The 18,415-nt window shown below is 48.8% G+C and overlaps 1 protein-coding gene across 5 annotated transcripts in view; it reads left to right on the top strand.

The window, feature by feature from the left end:
* The first annotated feature begins 5,666 nt into the window (after positions 1-5,666).
* Positions 5,667-18,415, top strand: part of UBE3C (ubiquitin protein ligase E3C) — a 110,373-nt gene continuing 97,624 nt past the window's right edge. For 4 of the 5 annotated variants that reach the window (XM_057730397.1, XM_057730395.1, XM_057730396.1 and 1 more), the window contains exon 1: positions 5,668-6,038. In XM_057730397.1, coding sequence (XP_057586380.1) covers positions 5,973-6,038 — 66 coding nt within the window. In that variant the 5' untranslated portion in view covers positions 5,668-5,972. Of the gene's footprint in view, positions 6,039-18,415 lie in introns of all 5 variants that reach the window. The other variant, XM_057730398.1, reaches the window with a different exon arrangement.

Genomic DNA, 18,415 nt, shown 5'->3' with positions numbered 1-18,415 from the left:
GGACGCAGGCCATTTTGTGTTGGACATAGTCCGGTTTTTATTAAAAAAAAAAATCTGAGTCCTTGACGGTAAAGAGCTTTATGATAAAAATGAAGAGGGGTAACAGCTGATGAGTACAAGCCTGCACGTGTGGGATCAGCTTTTCTGAGCTTCTCTGCGCTGCACCGTCTCCTGCCCACTGTCTCCCGTCTGCCTCCGCTGCTCCTGGAGCCCCGCCCCTCCAGGTCCACGCTCAGCCAGCACTCCTCTCTCCAGGAGGTCCTGGTTTCTACATCAGGTTGTAAATGCATGCCTGACGCCTCAGAGCTCGGCACAGGCCTTGGGCACAGGGTTCTGCCCAGGGTGGGGCCCTGGCGGGGCCCCGGCACGAGCCCCCAGGCTTCGGAGCACCACGCGGAGCCCGGGCCCACAGGAGATGCGCTGCTCACAGCCCACGGGGCAGCTGCTCCCTGCAGCTGTGCAGCCGGCTCTTTGCTGCTGCAGGGGAAGACGGTGCTTGTCCGGGGCCGTGCAGCCTGTCGGCCTGATCTGGTGACTGCCACGGATGGTGGGTTTGCCCACATGTGAATGCCATGTGTGCTCAGACCAGGCCTGCAAGCAGGCGAGACCCGCCGCGGAGGCCGAGCCCGTGAGGGCATCTTAGCCACCTGGCTAGGATTCTCAGGAGAGAGGGCTCTCTGGCAGCTGCTGCAACGTGGCCTCGACTTCAGCTCCAGGCGTGGACTGTGTTGGGTGGAGGAGGACAGACAGAAGGAGGTGAGCCCATGGCAACTCCCACAGAGGCTCCAGCTTGGGAATCTCAGCTGGATCCAGCGTGAGGGAGCCAGAACCTTCCGTCCGAGAGGGGCCACAGGCCGAGGGCCGCCACGGCTCGAGACCGCTCCTGAGCCACCTGCAGCCGACGTCACGAGTGGAGCTGACACTCAGTCGGCATCCTGCACCAGGGACACAGGGCTGGAGCGGGGAGACACGGGGTTTTGGATCTGTGGGCCAGGAGACAACGGCACCCCAGCCAGCCTGGTTATTGGGCCTGCCCCACGCAGATCTGCTAAGTTTGTCAGATGGAAGGTGGCAGTGGCCCGGGTACCCCTTTCTGAAAGGGAGAGGTTGCACAGGTAAAACGCCCCATGCCTCCGGATGGTGCGGCTGCACTCCTGAGAGGAACTGAAGCTCCCGGCATGGACTCTGGGCGTCCATCTGTGTGAACCTCAAGTCTTCTCTGCCCTCTTTTAAACGCCATTGAACCCCTGCTGTAGTCTCCGGTCTGTTATCTTGATTGGCAGTCACCTCACAGTACTTTCTGGTTTCCTTTTTGATTTCTTCTTTGACCCAGGGGCTATTAAGAAGTTAATCTCCACATTGGTGAGTTTCCCAATTTTTCCCTTTCATGGATTTCTGATTTCATTCCATGCGGTTGAAGAACACACTTTGCGGGGTTTCTGTCTTCTTGTTGCAGGACCTGGCACGTGGCCCATGAACCCCCGGGGGAGCGGGTGCTCTGCCGCGGGAGGTGGGCGTGCCCCACAGTCCGTGAGGTCAAGGTGTTGAGAGTGGCCTTTACATCTTCCTTCCCTGTTGATCTTCTGGCTAGATGTTCTAGCCAGTGTTCCCAATGGGTGTTTGAAGTGCACGACTACTATTGTCAAATTGTCGACGTCTCCCTCCGTTTCTGTCAGTTTTTGCACATTTTGATTCTTTTGGACTTTTTCACCTTTGGATTTTAACCTTGCAAAGCTTCTCCTCTAACGTCCCCTGGAACGTGAAAATGGAAGAGGAGAGTGTGTTCCAATTTAGGGCATTTTACTATCGCTGTTTTGGTAACGGATGTTATAGACTGCCTCCTCCCTCTGCCAAATTCCTAGGTTGAGTCCTAACCCCCAACGTGATGGTGTTGGGAGGTGGGGCTTTTGGGAGGTGATGAGGGCATGAGGTGGAGCCCTCCTGAATGGGATGAGGGTCCTTATAAAAGAGGCCCTGAGAGCTCCCTCGTCGCCTCCCCCAAGGGAGGACACGGAGGGAAGGCACTGGCTGTGCGTCCGGTCTGCCGGGCCTCGATCCGGAATGCCCAGCCTGCAGGCTGTGGGGGATAAGCTTCTGTCTTGTAGAAGCCCCCCGGGCTGCGATGTTCTGTCAGTGCAGCCTGAGCTAAGACAATGACACTTCTTTTTCTGAAAGAAATTGATCATTAAAATTATTATACACGTAGAAAGTACAGGAAATGTTTATCAACAGTTTAAAGAATAATACAAAGCAGACATCCCTGGAAAGACCATGCAGGTTGAGGAACAACATTGCCGGTAACTCTGAATCTTCCCTCCAAGGTCTTCTCCCATCCGTAACTACCATCCCCACTTTTGTGACAAAATTTTCTGTATATTTATTTACAGTTTTATTCATTGGAATTTTCTTGGTGTTTTATTATTGGAGAATCTAAATGTGATCACTTAATCTCACTGCATGAGTTCTAGTGAATTGTACTGGACAGTGTGTCGGGCATGATTTGGGACAGGAAAAGGAGGGAGTGAATCTCCAGCCTGGGTGTACAGGGGCCTTGGTGTTGATTTGATGACCGTTCTCCTTGGACCCACTCCAGAGTCTCTGGAGCCAGCAGTTATGTGGCTCACCAGCAGCCCAGGGATGACCCCAGCAGAGAGGGGTGTATCCTCTGGGGATGGCGAGGAACAGACCCCCCCATCAAATGTGAGCCTGCTGCCCTGCAACTTGGCCACGACACTTTAGGTGTCTTTCCTGCAGAAAGAACTAATTCCTGGGTGCTGAATTTGTAACAACGACCAAAGGGTGTTCACCTAAGTGCCAGAAGACAGGAAAATGATGAGATAATAAATTATGCTCCATCCTTCAGGAGAGACATAGCCCTATACACACCTTGATTTTAGCCCAGTGAGGCTTCTGACCTCCAGAACCGTAAGCTAATAAATTTGCGTTATGCCACTAAGTTTGTGGTAATATGTTATAGCAATGATAGGAAAGATAGATAGATAGATGATAGATAATAGATAGATAGATAGATAGATAGATAGATAGATAGATAATGTTTTTAGCCAATTTAGAAAATTTGAAAAATACCCCACAGTTGGAGGCAGCACACCTTAATTACTAACAAAGCTGACACTGGAGAACTAGGCTTGGTGTTTCAGTTAAATGGGCTTTCCTGCTCCTTACTCCTGGCTGAGACCTTGGAAGAGTTTATTTGGGGCAAAATCTGAACCTCAGGGTAGAGTCGCTTACTGAGCGCACATACTGAATATTACCAATATTTTAAATCTTTGTTCATCTGACAGGTTTAAAAAAAAAGTGATGATTTATAAAATCTGTAAAATTTAAAAATTGAAAAAGTTTGGATATTTTTGATGAATCAAGGATTTCTCGGGCTTCCCTGGTGGTGCAGTAGTTAAGAATCCACCTGCCCTTTTGGTTTTTCAGCTCCACTTATCTCATTTTCTGGCTGCCTCTCCAAGTCTGAAATGAGCCCGGGTGGGTATTTCTTTTCAGCCTGCGTTCTCCCCACTGCTCTTCCATGCCATGAACAGTGTCGTTGCCAGGATTCCCTGCTCCCGAGGTAGCTTAGGCCGGTAGCCTGGGCTCCTTGTGCCTATTCCTACCTGGGACCATCTGGCCAGCATGGCGGGGGGGGGGGGGGGGGGGGGGCGGGCAGCCATGCGTCTTGTTCAGTTCTGGTAGCCGCCCCCAGTTTGAAGCAGGGCAATAGAGAATGCTGTGTTCTAGAACGCAGGGGTTCCAGGCCAGATTGCCACCTCTGGCCAGCTGACCTTTTTTCCTGGGCGTTCACTCCCGTTCTAAGAAGCAGAGCTGCACTGGGTAGGGAGTACAGATTGGTGGCCCACAGGAGTCCAGCCCGTGCAGGTGTCTCACTTGATTCACATGGTGTTCCTTTGTAGACGTTTCAGGCAGACCTCGGAGATAGCGTGGATTTGGTTCCAGACACCCCGCAGTAAAGCTAATATCACAGCAAAGCGAGTCACATGGATCTGCTGCTTGCCCAGTGCATCTGAAAGTTATGTTTACACTAAACTGTGGTCTATTTAGTGCGCAATAGAGTTATGGCTAAAAAAAGTACATAATAAAAAATACTTCACTGCAGAAAACACCATTGTCTGAGCCTTCAGCAAGTGATCTTTGCAATAGTAACATCAAAGCTCACTGCCCACAGCTCACCCTAACGAGTACAATAATGATGGAAAGGTCTGAACTGTTGTGAGAATTACTGAAATGTGACACAGAGACACAGAGGGAGCAAATGCTGCTGGGAAAATGGGGCTGATAGACTTGCCCAAGGCACAGTTGCCACAAAGCTTCAATTTGTAAAAGCAACACAGAATCTTGTAAGCAAAATAAAGCAAGGTGTGCCTGTACTTACACAGAAAGAAAAAGAAAAGAAAAGAAAAAAAAGAATCCACCTGCCGACGGAGGGGACACGGATTCGATCCCTGGTCCAGGAAGATCCCACATGCCGTGGACCAACTAAGCTCATGCGCCACAACTGCTGAGCCCATGTACCACAGCTACTGAAGCCCACACCTAGAGCCAGTGCTCTAGAAGAGAAGCCACTGCAATGAGACGCCCCTGTGCCCCACAACTAGAGAAAGCCCATGAACAGCAACAACGGCCCAACACGGCCAAAAATAAAATAAATAAATTTATTAAAAAAAATGGATTTCTTGACATATCAGAGTAGCTTATGTGTTAACTGGAAAACTGCACTAATCACTGGCTTTCAAAGTTTTTTGGTCCTGACTATTGTGACCTAATTCTCATATATATGAGAATATATATAGTATGTGTGTGTGTACAGGCAGGATTTTTCAAACTGAGATTGAAACCCATTAGTGGCTTGTGAAATGCACTTAGCGGTTTGCAGCTAGTGTTTAAAAAAAAAAAGACAACAAAGTAAAAAAAATAGTGCATCCCACATAGTAGTGAAAAATATTAGGTTTAAGGTTTTGATTTCGGTCATGCCTATATGAAATATATGTACGCAAATGATATATACTTACGTATGTGTATGAGATATATACTTCTGTGTGTGTGATATATATGCATGTGTACATATTTATATGAGTGTATATGATATACACTTGTGCGTCTATGGATGTGCACGTGACACGTATGGTACGTGTACGCGCACGTGATATACTCTTACACAGGTGTACGTATGCGACACACATCCACCTCTGCGCGCACGCTGTGTATGAGTATAAACCGAAATACGTGTGCACGTTACGTTGTGATGCACGCAGAACTGGGTCCCAAGGTTCAATGACGCACTAAGGGCACTAAGTAATAAAGCTGATCTTTTCCCTCTCAGATCCGTCAAGTTTGGTATCATCGAAAGCCTGGAGCCCGCTTCCCAGAAAAGTGCGCAAACCACACCGGAGCCCGACACCCCGCGCCCCCGCGGCACCTGCGTGCCCGCCTCCCCGGCACCTGCGGGCCCGGCCCCGCCCCTCCGCCCGGCCCCTCCCCCCTCCCGCCGGGGAGCCCGGCACCGCGGCTTCTTCCCACGCTCCGCCGCGCCGTCCAGGGGGCGCGCGCACGCGGGCGGGGCGCCGGGAGCAGCGCCGCGGCGTCGGCGCCGGGCGCGCGCACGCACGGCGGCGGGGCGGCTCACGGCGGCGGCGGCGGCCATCTTTCCCCCCGGCCGCTGCTCCGGGTGCGGGTGCGGGCGCGGGTGCGGGTGCGGGGTCCGCGGCGCTGCGGGCGCTCGGGCTCGGCCGGAGCGGCGGGAGGCGTGGATGAGGGGGGAGGCGGCCGAGGGCCGCCCCCCCGGTGTCGCCGCCCCGCCCCCACCCCACCCCCCACCCCCGGGCAGTCGGGCGGGCGGAGCGCCTTCGCGGCGCGGCCTGGGCGCCGCCGCTGCCCTCCCGCCGGGGCCCTGCCCGGCCGCCCGCGCTCTCGGGGCCGCGCCCTCCCCGATGGGCTAGGCCGTCAGGATGTTCAGTTTCGAAGGGGATTTCAAAACCAGGCCCAAGGTGTCCCTGGGCGGCGCGAGCAGGAAGGTGAGGGCGGCGCGCGCGCGCGGGGCCGGGCGGCGGGGCTCGGGGGCGGACGGGGGACGGGGGACGGGGGCGGACGCGGCGCTGAGCGGCCCCCGGCGCCCGGACGGCGGAGCGCTGGGGGCCGAGGGCGCGCTGCGTCCGGCCGAGCCGAGCCCGGGCGCCCCGCCGCCTGTCCGCGGAAGGGCCGGCGCTCGCCGCCGCGGGGCCCCGTCCGGCGGGAGAGCGGTGCTCGCGGCCGCGGGGCGCCTGGCCGCCGGCCGCGCGCGCTGCCAGCCGCCTGGAAGCGCTCCCGGGGCGGCTGCGGCGCCGCGGCCTGCGGCAGCCGGTCGCACAGGTGCTCTCGGGGCGGCGGCGTGGGCGCGGGCGGGCGGACAGCCGCGAGCAGCCCGGCGCCGGCCCGGCTGCGTCCGCGGGCGCCTCTCCCGCCGGTGTGAGCTCCGTCGGGCTGGAAACAAAGCCCGGCCCCGGCTGCTGCGCGCGTTGGGAAGGTTCGAGCGGATCTAACGCGAGGATGGGTTACTGAGCGGCTTCCTAAGATGCGCTCTCTGTGCGGCGTCGGTTCCTTTTCCTCGGGGAGCGCTCTGTGTGCTCGCGTCGCGGCTGGGGCGGCGCGCGGCCCAGAGCGGGGGCTCGAATCCACGTGAGGAGGCCCGCGCTGGACGCTCCGGGCGGCGTGCGTGTGAGGGCTGCGGAGGGGCGCCCGCCGGGGAGCTGGGGGGAAGGTGCCGCCGGCGCTCGGGCTTCGCCTTTGCGCGGCGCTGATTGGCTGCGGGGAGCTGGACGCAGAGCTAGGTACCGGACTAGGTGCTGTGCAGGTGCGGCAGGGTTGGCGTGGGTCACATGCGGTGGCTGGGGTGCTGATGAAAATTCCACATGGGGTCAGATATACTCTGCCCTTGGAAGGGGCCTTGGAGAACCTCTGGGCCAGATCTGGTTTACGGGTGGGGTAGAGAGCCCTTGAGTGATTGCACAGCCACACAGAAAACCCACGGCGGGTCACCACCTTACAATCCGTGTCCCCTCACTTGTGTAGGACCTTGTGACTTCTGTTACAGACAGGAGTGCCCGGGGAGGTCCTACTAGGGCGTTGATTCTGTTTTCTCCCCAAGGAACACATCTCTTCTTTGAGGAAAGTAGTTATCTATTGATCAGAATCTCAGGGTGAGATTGCGTATCTTGCTTTTCAGCTGCGCAACACAGTTTTCCCTTTTTACCTCCCTTTACACTGAGGTTTAGACTTAACATATCGTCAGGGTCACAGGCATTACTCGTCTGTGTCTTAGGCCATGTTGCCTGGAAGCCTGAGGAAGAAATCCTTGTGCAAGTGAAATTGAGGAGGGAAAGGAGAGGGCAGGGGACAAGGGGCCTTCTGAGTTGGAGTCTAGCTTTAACGGGGTCCCACTGACAACTCTGGAGCGTGGCTGACATCACAGAGTTGTCCCTTCTTGAGGTGAGGGGGCTGGCATTTTGTATCCCCGTATCATTTAGTCACTGTTTGCAGGCTGCCCCTGGGGGTGTGGGAGTGTAATTCTCCTGAGAGGGTGGCAGTAAGGAGCCCACTGCAGTTCCTGCGCGGTGACTGGGGGTTGGGTGCACTGACCTGGTACGGGAATCTGGGCGGGAATTAACTGTAGGTTCGGCAGGAAGGGTTTTTACCTTGTGAACACACCCGTAGGCCCACCCCTCCCATCAAATGACATGCCCAGCATTCCAGAGGCTCCCTTCGGCACCCTTCCATTCTGAGCCCTCCTACCCACAGGTGGACTGCTGTTCCCACCTTTGTTACCACAGGTTAGTTCTGCCTGTGGAACTTCCTGTGCCCGGGATCCCCTCTTTGCGGACCTGGCCTCTGTGACTCCGCTTCCTGTCTGAGAGGTGTCGCCCATCATCGTATTTTGTGGCGTTGGCTGGAGGCGGCACAGCTGGTCTGTACTTGTGCGTGTCTCTGGGTGGACACGTGCTCTCATGTGCTGCTCACACACTGCACGTGGATTCAGCTCTAGTGCCTTCTGCCTGGTTCCCTCGGTGGCAGGCCTGCCGTGTCTGAGGGTTTCAGCGGCTCCACTTCCTCGCCAACACGTAGTGCTGTCAGTCCTAGTAACTTGGCAGTTCTGGCGGGAGTGTAGTCTCATCGTGGTTTTAATTTTGTTTCTTAACAGCTAGTGATGTTGAGCACCCACAACTTATTTTCCTTAATTCTCCTTATTTTCCTTAATTCTCCTTATTTTCCTTAATTCTCCTTATTTTCCTTAATTCTCTTTGGCTGCAGCATAAGTCCTTTGCCTCATTTAAAAGACAAAAACTTAAAATGCTCTATCCCGCATGTTTTAAATTATTATTTGAAATTTTCCCTTCTTAAGTTTAGTGGAAACCGAATAGTTGCCACTTTTTAAATAAATACATCTTTTCTCCCCCACATTAGATAAATATTTAAAATGTGTATTTGTGAAGGTTCTTTGAAGGATCTGAAGCATTGTGAGGAAAAGTTCATGCCCTCTTTGTAATCTCGTTGGGGAGATAGGAGTTACTTATTTAGTTAAAGGTTAAATAACAACAGAGAGAGTGATTACCACACTCTGGATTTCCCTTGGGCTGGTGCGGGAAGGGATAGACTTGGTTGGGGCTTAGTTTTGAAGAATGTTTAGAATTAGGGTGGGTGGGAAGCAAGGGTATTCCAGGTGAGTGGTAGGGTATACGTGAAATAGGTATATACTGGATTCCACCGATTCTAAGTCGCGCAGGTTTCCACTTTTTAATATTTCCGAAGTCTGGGTACATCTTGGTGGCAGGACGTAGTTTATTGGCAGTATGTTTTTCTTTTCTCGGTAGTGCATAGAAGAAGATCTTAGGGGTCATTTGGTTACAGATATAGAAATTCACTGTTACTAGCCTCTTGCCTTAATAGGGTTCATTTGTTACATTAATGAACCAGTATCAATACATTGATTCATTCTTTGTGTTGTACTTTTAAGTGGGTTTTGATAAATGTATAATGACGTGTATCTGCCATTACAGTATCGTAGAGAATAGTTTGTTGCCCTAAAAATCCTCTGTGCTTTACCTATTCATCCTGCCCCTTATCCCCCGCACCCCCCTTCCCATCTCTGGCCGCCACTGGTCTTTTACTGTCTCCATAGTTTTGCCTCTCCAGAACATCATGTAGCTGGAACCGCACAGTGTGCAGCCTGTCCAGACTGGCTTCTTTCACATGGCAGCATGCATTTAAGGCTCCTCCATGCCTTTTCGTAGCTTGATAGCTTTTTTTTTAATCTTACATTTTATTAACAGACTTTTTTTAGAGCAGTTTTAGGCTTACAGAGAAAACTGATGGGAAAGTGCAGAGTTCTCATGCCATCTTCCTAGCACATTGTTTTCTCTACTGTTTCCATCTTGCCTTGGTGTGGGACGTTTGTTACAATTGATGGACCAACATTGATACGTTGTTATTAAGTCAGATTAGATCAGGATTCACTCCACCTGTTGTACATTCTATGAGTCTTGATCGTTTGAGACTGCCTTCTTTAAGAATATGTTTTTAAGGTTGTACTACCTCTTTTGTGGCCTGATAGCTCTTTTTCCCCTCTCCTCTAAATTGCTGAATAATATTCCATTGTCTGGATGTACCACAGTTTATTTGTCCCTTCACCTGCTGAAGGACATCTTGGTTTCTTCTAGGTTTTAGCAGTTATGAATAAAGCTGCTATAAACATCTACATGCAGGTTTTGTGTGTGGACATAGTTTTCAGCTCCTTTGTATAAATATCAAGGAGCCTGATTGCTGGATCATATGGTAAGATTATATTTAGTTTTGTAATTAGCTGCCAAACCGTCTTCCAAAGTGGCTGCACCATTTTGCATCCCCACCAGACGTGATGGGAGTTCCTGTTGCTCCACATCCTTGGCGGCATTTGGTGTTGTCAGTGTTTAAATTTTGTCCATCCTAATAGGCATGTAGTGGTATCTCATTGTTTTAACTTGCATTTCCTTGATGACATATGACATGGAGCATTGTTTCATACGTGCTTATTTACCATCTGTTTATCTTCTCTGTGGAGGTGTCCAGGTCTTTATCCCATTTTTTATTTGGGTTGCTTGTTTTCTTACTATTGAGTTATAAGAGTTCCTTGTGTACATTTTTAATGTATTTGTGTATGCTTTGTATATATAAACTTTTTCAGATGTGCCTTTCGTCTATATCTTCTCCCAGTTTTTAGCTTATCTTTAAATTCCCTTAACAGTCTTTTGCAGAGCAGAAGTTTTTAATTCTGATAAAGTCCATTTTTATCAGTTTTTTCTTTCACGAATTGTGGTGCTTATGTTGTATCTAAAAAGTCATTTCCAAAGACAGTGTCACCTGGCTTTTCTCCTCTGTTAGCTTCTAGTAGTTCTATAGTTTTGTATTTTACTTTTAGGTCTGTGATCCATTTTGGGTTAATTTTTGTGAAAGGTATTGAGGTCTGTGCCTCGATTTATTTTTTTCTTCTTCTCTGCTTTGGCATGTGGGTGTCCAGTTGTTCCCATGTTTGTTGAAAAGTTATCCTTTCTTCATTGAATTGGCTTCACTCCTTTGTCAAAGATCAGTTGGCTGTGTTTTTGTGCATCTGTTTTTGGGCTTGCTATTCTGGTGTGTTGATCTATTTGTTTTGGGGGTTTTTTTTTGTTTTGCTCTGTTTTTGTCAGTGGCATACTGACTTGATTTCTGGAGCTTTGTAGTAAGTCTCAGAGTCTGTTAGTGTCAGTCCTCCGACTTTGTTTACATCTTTCTTCAACATTGTGTTGGCTTTTTTGGGCCTGCTGCCTTTCCATGTCAACCTTAGAGCCAGTTTGTTGATATTCACAAAATAACTTATTGGAGTCTGTTTTTTTTTTTAAGCTACTTTATTTTGGTGTATTTGTTACATTTGTTTGTATTGAAGTACAGTTGATGGTACAGTATTATATGTTACAGGTGTACAATAGTGATTTTGCAATTTTAAAGGTTGTGCTCCATTTATAGTCCCTGTGAAGTATTGGCTGTGTTCTTTATGTTGTGTGAACTTGTTGGGGTTTTGATGGGGATTGTGTTGAATCTGTAGATCAAACAAGTTAGAAAGCATTGATCTAGACAATATTGAGTCTCCCGGTTCAGCATGGAGTATCTCAGTGTTTGCTTAGTTCTTTGATCTTATTTATCAGACTGTTGTAATTTAACTTACAGAGACCGCGCGTGGGTGTGTGTGCATGTGTAGCATTATATATCTATATAATGTTAGATGTAGACCTAAGTATTTCTTTTTGGGGGGCTGCTAATGTAAACAATACTGTGTTTTTAATTTCAAATTCCAAATGTTCATTGTTGGTTCATAGGAAGGCAGTTTTGTTTTGTTTCCTCTTTTACCAGTTTCTCCCTATTTCCCCCACCCCATCCCCCCAGCCCCTGGCAGCTACTTTTCTACTCTCTGTTTCTAAGTGTTTGCCTTTTTTTTTTTTTCTTTAAGATTCCACGTATAAGTGATACCATACAGTATTTGTCTTTCTCTGGCTTATTTCACTTAGCATAAGGCCCTCAAGGTCCATCCATGTTTTTTACATATGGTTGGATTTCCTTCTTTCTCACGACTGAATAATATTCTGTTGTGTGTATACACCACATGTTTATTTGTTTGTCTGTTTCATGACCACGTAGGTCTTTGTGCTCTTTTTTTTTTCCAAGCCCCATGACATGTGGAATCTTCCCAGAGCAGGGCTCAAACCCATGTCCCCTGCATTGGCAGGCAGATTATTAACCACTGCGCCACCAGGAAGTCCAGTCTTTGTGTCTTGATTATTGTGAATAATGCTGCAGTGAGTATGGGGGTGCAGGTATCTTTTTAGTATCTGTTTTCATTCCTGTTGGATAGCGACCAAGAAGTGGGATTGCTGGACCATAAGGTAGTTCTGTTTTTAAGGTTTTGAGGAACCGTCATATTGTTTCCATAGTGGAAATGTTATTTATTTATTTATTTATTTATTAAGTTTCAAATTCCAGGTGTTCGTGGAATACCAGGTGCTGGTATATGGAACAGCAGTTGACTTTTGTATATTAATCTTGTGTCCTGCAGTATTGCTATAATCACTTATTATTTCCAGGAGTTTTTTGTTAATTCTTTGGGATTTTCTACAGAGATGATCATGTCATCTGTGACCAAAGAGTTTTATTTCTTTCTTCCCAATCTATATAGCTTTTATTTCCTTTTCTTGTTTTATTGCATTAGCCAGAGCTAATGATGTCAAAAAGGGGTAGCAAGGGAAGACATCCTTGCTTTGTTCCTCATCTTAGTCGGAAGGTTTCTAGTTTCTCACCACTAAGTATGATGTTATTTTTGAGGTGGTTCTTTATCAAGTTGAGGAAGTTCCTGTCTATTTCTACGAGGGTGAGTCAAAGATTATCCACACTCTGGCTGTAGAATTTATTTTAATTAACTTTTAGAGAAGACAAATACATCATTTTTCGACAGTCTCCTTGCTTTTCAATACACTTTGTCCATCTGTCAACAGGCTTTTGTATTCCCTCATTAAAAATGTTTTAGGCTGAGCTGCGAGCCACGAGTGCACCACTGTCTTCACTTCTTCATCAGAAGCGAATCTTGGTCCTCATAGGGCTGCTTTCAGGGGACCAAAGAGGTGAAAGCCCGGTGGAGCAAGATCAGGACTATAGGGAGGATGGTTTAACACCTCAAAACAAAGTTTTTACAGAGTGTTGACAGTGTGGACAGAAAGTGTGTGGATGTGCATTGTCATGCAAGATCACAGCGTCCATGAATAGCAGTCCTCTGCATTTAATCCGAAGTTTAGGCTTCAGCTCTTCAGTAAGCATCTCACTGTAACAAGCACTGTTGATTGTTGAACCTTTTTCCTGATAATGGTCCAATACTGGCCCTTGAGAATCCCAGAAAACTGTAAGCGTCGATTTTCCAGCTGATGGTTGACTTTTGAACTTTTTCTTGGTCGGCAGTTGAGGATGTTTCCATTCCATACTCTGCCGTTTACTCTCAGGCTGGTAGTGATGAATCCATGTCTCGTCACCAGTAATGATTCTCTTTAAGAAACTTTCACCTTCCTTAGAGTATCAGTCCAAATTTTGTTTGCAGTTATCCAAATGCTTCTGTTTATGCTCTTCCGTGAGTTGTTTCGGTACCCATCTCACACAGACTTTTCGAAACCTAAGTCTGTCATAGATTACTTCGTGTTCTTTTTGTTTGTTTTTTTTAAAAAAATAAATTTATTATTATTTTTTAAATTTATTGCCTGTGTTGGGTCTTCATTGCTGTGCGCAGGCTTTCTCTAGTTGTGGCGAGTGGGGGCTACTCTTCGCTGTGGTGCTTGGGCTTCTCTTTGTGGTGGCTTCTCTTGTTGCGGAGCCTAGAGCACAGGCTCTAGGCACGCGGGCTTCAGTAGTTGCGGCACACGGGCTCTAGAGTGCAGGCTCAGCAATTGTGGCACGTGGGTTTAGTTGCTCCAAGGCATGTGGGATCTTCCTGGAGCAGGGATCGAACCCATGTACCCTGCATTGGCAGGCAGATTCCCAACCACTGGCCACCACGGAAGCCCCGATTACTTCGTTTTGAGGTGTTAAAGCATCCTCCCTATAGTCGTGACCTTGCTCCACTGTCACCTATTTGGTCCCCCGAAAGCAGCCCTTCACGTCTGTTGAAGAAGTGAAGACAGTGGTGCACTTGTGGCTCGCGGCTCAGCCTAAAACATTTTAATGAGGGAATACGAAAGCCTGTTTACAGATGGACAAAGTGTACTGAAAAGCAAGGAGGTTGTCAAAAAAGTGATGCATTTGTCTTCTCTAAAAGTTATTTAAAATGAATTCTGCAGCCACAGTGCGGATAATTTTTGACTCACCCTTGTAGTTTACTGAGAGTTTTTGTCATAAATGGGTGTTGGATTTTTAAAACTTTTTAATTTTTATTTTAATTTTCTTTTTTGGTGGGCCCTTAGTTCCTTGACCAGGGATGGAACCTGTGCTCCCTTCAGTGGAAGCGCAGAGCCCTAACCACTAGACTGCCAGGGAATTCCCTAGGTTTGGCTTTTATCAGATGCTTTCTTCTGCATCTGCTGATGTGACCATATACCTTTCCTTAGTCTGCTGATGTGACAGACTACACCAAGTGTGTTCTGAATGCTGAGCCTGCCCACATCCCTAGCACAAGTCCCACTTGGTTGGGAGGTATAATTCTTAATATACATTGTTGCTTTCAGTTTGGTAGTATTTTGTTTGCGGATTTTTGCACCTGTGTTTGGGAAAGATATGTACGTAGTTTTTATTTCTTGTGATGTCTTTTTCTGGTTTTGGTGTTAGGGTACTGCTGTCCTCAGAGAGTGAGTTTTACTTTAGAGCCTACTGAAACCAGCTACTGTAATTTTAACTTCCCCTCTTGATAAGTCTAGACTACTCTTAAGATTGTAAGCACTCTGATTGGTTAGTTTTATACAACTGCCCTCTATTGTGTAATTGAAGGTCTTACCTAAAATATTTTGACTTAAAAAAAAGTCCATGTTATTTTGCTTTAAAAAGCGGGCACTTGGTATACGTGTTGTCATACTGCTCGTGTGCGTGCTGCAGTGGAACAGAAAGCTGTTCTTACAGGTCTGGTATCAAGTAAAGTAGAAACATTTTCTGAGATCAGGTTTTAAAGTTTACTCTCAGGACTGGCATCGTTACCTTCCTATTTTGTCTAGCAGCCCCTGCATCTGTTCTCTTGAATGTAATTTTCCATAGCCTTCACACATGAGAGCAAAGGACTGTAGCGCGCTGTAGCCGGTAAGGCCAGGAGTTCTTGCTCTGCTTCTTAGGGAAACCAAGTGGAATGCAAGGGCTGAGACTTTGGTCCTCTTTGCACTTCTCATCAGGATCTAGGGTGAGGCAAGCGAAGCACGTAGGGCACAACATGTCAGGAGGCGCTGACTCGAGTGACATCGGTGCAGGGCTGAGGGTGGCACTCAGGTTCACGGCCCTGAGAGTGAGTGCCTGCTTACATTTTGTGCTCAGGCACCGACCTAGTTTGCCTTCCCTAGTCCTGTCTGGCTTTGCACACTCAAGTGTGTGCTGGTTTTCTTGAGTTACAGAGTTAGTTGCCAACTCGGTATCTTAACTAAGGTAATAAATAGGTTGTCTCATAGGCTGTAGAAGAGCCCTCAAAATAGGTTATTGCAAAAGCAGTAAAGAGTTTTCCTCTTTGACTTTCTCTTTTTTTCTTATAAGTTTAAAGAATGCAGGCATCTAGAAGTTTGGAAGTTAAGCATTTTATTCTTTGACCACGACCCTTATTTTCTACCACCGCGTCCTCGTTCTCCAGCCACGGCCTCTTCATGCCTTCTGTTGCCTACACCATCTGAGAACATGAAGGCAGGAGCAGGGACTTCCTTCTGTCCGAGTGTCTCCAGAGTCCATCACCTTCAGGGGTGACCACGTTAAAGTTGGAAATACCTGCTGAGGGGTGTGGGTGGCAGCGTAAATTGGCACAGCCTACCTGGGGGGCGGTTTAACAGCATGTATCAGGAGTCACAAACAGGCATGACCCCTCTAAATCTAGTCAGTCTACTTTCAGAAACTTAGTCTAAGAAACTAATTTGTTGGGTGTGTGGGATAGATGCATTGGGAAAAAAAGGTGGTGTTTGTGGCATTACTTATAGTATTGAAAAATTCAAGAGAATTAAATGTCTAACAGTAGGAAATATGTTAAGTGGTGCTGTAACAGCGCTTGGGGTGCTGTGCAGTGTTCACAGCGGTCGCCGTCTGTGTTTGCAAATATTTCTGATTTGTGTCTGTTGGCTGTATGTGCTGAAACGTGTCGTCGTTAACGGAGGCAAGTAGACGGCGCAGCAGTACTGCAGTCCGCGTTTAGATTACGTTAGTCTGGACAGTCATGATCTCTGCTTTACTGGTTTCTTCATTTCCAGTGAATGAAGGACTGGTTCTCTGTTTGTGCATATTAGTGGCTTAAAGCAGTCCCTTTTCCTTCTCTCAGTTCCGTGGGCCAGGTACCGAAGGGCAGCTTGCAGGGTGGTTCTAGCTCAGGGTCTCCAAGAGGCTCAGGCATCCGAAGCCTTGCCTGGTGCTGGGGGAGCCACTGCACGGCTGGTTCTTGCTTGTGCCTGGAGGTTAGTGCTGGGTCTTGGCAGGAGGTGTCAGCTCCCTGCCACTTGGACATCACCTTAGTGCTGCTTGAGTGTCCTGATGTGGCAGCTGACTTCCCCAGAGCCAGTGATGCAGGAGAGCAGGGAGAACTCAGCAGTGCCTGTTAAGAGGAAGTTCTGAAAGTCATACATCATCACTTTTGTGCTGACTTATTTGTAAGTCCAGTCCACACTGGAGGTGAGGGGAATCAAATTCCACCAGTTTGGAGATGTAACAAGGGAAGAAATTGGTAAACCAGTAACAGCTTAGGAAATTGGTGAGATAGAGAACTGACTTAAAATTCCCTTCTCCCAGGCAAAGCTTCCTGACTGTGAGCTGGCCTTTCCTTGTGAGCTGTTATCTTCTTCCTTACGCTCGAAAACTTGCATTCCTGCACAGTTTTACCTGAAATGTTATCTGTTAGGCAGTTACTTGAGTTACTCATCTTCCTCAAAAAAGCCTCAGAAGCATGAGGGGCTGTCATTTATTTGCAGCAATTTGAATTCACTTAGATCATTTACTCTTTTAATCCAACCATCCTTGGAGAAAAGGAGGGAATATACAGGGGAGTAAGTAATTTGGGAATTAAAGTATTTGGGTTTTCACCTTGACAACCATAGGGCAGGAGGTAGGTGCATCAGGCCCTGGGAGCGAGGGAGTGAAGTAAATTTTCTGGCCATCTGAGGGGCATCTTGTGCCAGAATGGCAGGAGGGAGGACGCTTGTTTCCCTCCTCTTCCATTAGCTGCTCTCAGAGCCCCAGGCGAGTGATACGGTGTTAGTGCCCCGGACGCTTGTGCGCTGGGCTGCGATCTTGCCACTGTGTGCAGGTTGAACATGGTTGCTGCCAGTCAGAAGGACCAGCACGGGTAGAGGTGTCTGACCACGGAGACGTGGCAGTCACCTACAGGTTGTTCAGCTGGCTGCAGTGGGGGTGGGAGAAGAGAAGGCTGGGGAGACGGGCAGTCAGGGGCCAGGTCATAAAGGGGCACGTTGGGAGCCATGGAGGGCTTTTAAGCACTGAAGTGACCCTGAGCAGGCTCAGGTTTTAGAGGGAGAGGTGTGGGACAGCGCAGGGACTGGGCACCAGGAGAGAGGCAGCTGTAGCTGTGCAGAGGAGTAGGTGACAGGAACTGAATGGAGAGGTTCAGGAGCTGTCCAGGAGCTAGAATTGATGAGATCTGCAGGGACAGGTGTCCGTCTGGGGTGACGGGAGGAGACAGTGGCCCTGTCATCCGAGACGAGGGTGAGTTCCTAGGGATGTGTTCAGTGTGAGAGGCTTGGGGATGCTCAGTAGGCAGGTGGGAGTGCTCGTCTGGAGTTTCGGGTGGAGACTCGGAGTCCGTTGGTCCATCGATAGGTAGTAGTTGAAATTGTGAGATGTGCTGGAAAATGTTCTGCTGAGAAGACATGTGGGCTCAGGACAAAACTCCGAGGGGCGCCAGCGTTTAGAGAAACAGCAGAGAAAGAGGGGCGTGCAAGGGGGTTGGTGCTGCTGGGACAGCCAGCGTGCGTGTCCCTGTGCGCAGACAGTGGTTGTGACCGAGAGGTGGTGAGCAGAGCAGCGCTGCTGAGGAAAGCAGGGCTTGTGGGAGGACGTCAGACCTGTGCGGACTTCGAGGTTTTATTGCTGCTGCGGTGACTCTGTATCCTGCGGGCTGACCATAAGGCACGTATGTGCACTCGGAGTTATCCCAGAGCTGGGGGCCCAATTGTTCAGTCTATTTTCTAAAATTAAAATTCCGTTTTCTTTTTTAAATTACCATGCATGTTCTTTGTATGAGCTGTGTATGAAGTATACATGTTCATCCTTTACTTTTGGACATTTAGGTCGTTTCTACGTTACTGTGAACAGCATCTTTATAGCCAATGATTTATAATTATTTTTTAGGATAAATTGCAGAAAGAAGCTGAATTGCTTGATCAAAGTGTGCACATAGGCTTTTGATATGTTTTGTTCTCTAGCAAAAATTATATCGGTTTCCGTTCCCTGGTCTTAGCAGCTAAGTGCTGCCTTAGCACCTGTGTGCGGGCGGGCTGGCGGGCGCAGGGTGCAGTGGCAGGGAACCTCTGAGGGCACGTTCTCTCCTTACTTGTTACAGGTGTCTTCCTGCTTGTCCTGCTCTCACCTCACCTTGCCTCCTGCTCTGTGAGGTGGAGGTGTTAGCAGCCCCTGTGGAGGAAGAAATCAGGGCTCAGAGATGCCACATCATTTAGTGAAAACCACAGAGCTC

This window comes from Hippopotamus amphibius, chromosome 4 (genome assembly GCF_030028045.1).
Source record: "Hippopotamus amphibius kiboko isolate mHipAmp2 chromosome 4, mHipAmp2.hap2, whole genome shotgun sequence".
In the NCBI taxonomy this organism is placed as follows: Eukaryota; Metazoa; Chordata; class Mammalia; order Artiodactyla; family Hippopotamidae; genus Hippopotamus; species Hippopotamus amphibius.
Note: the sequence above shows the minus strand (reverse complement) of the source record. Positions and strands in the feature narration are given on the sequence as shown.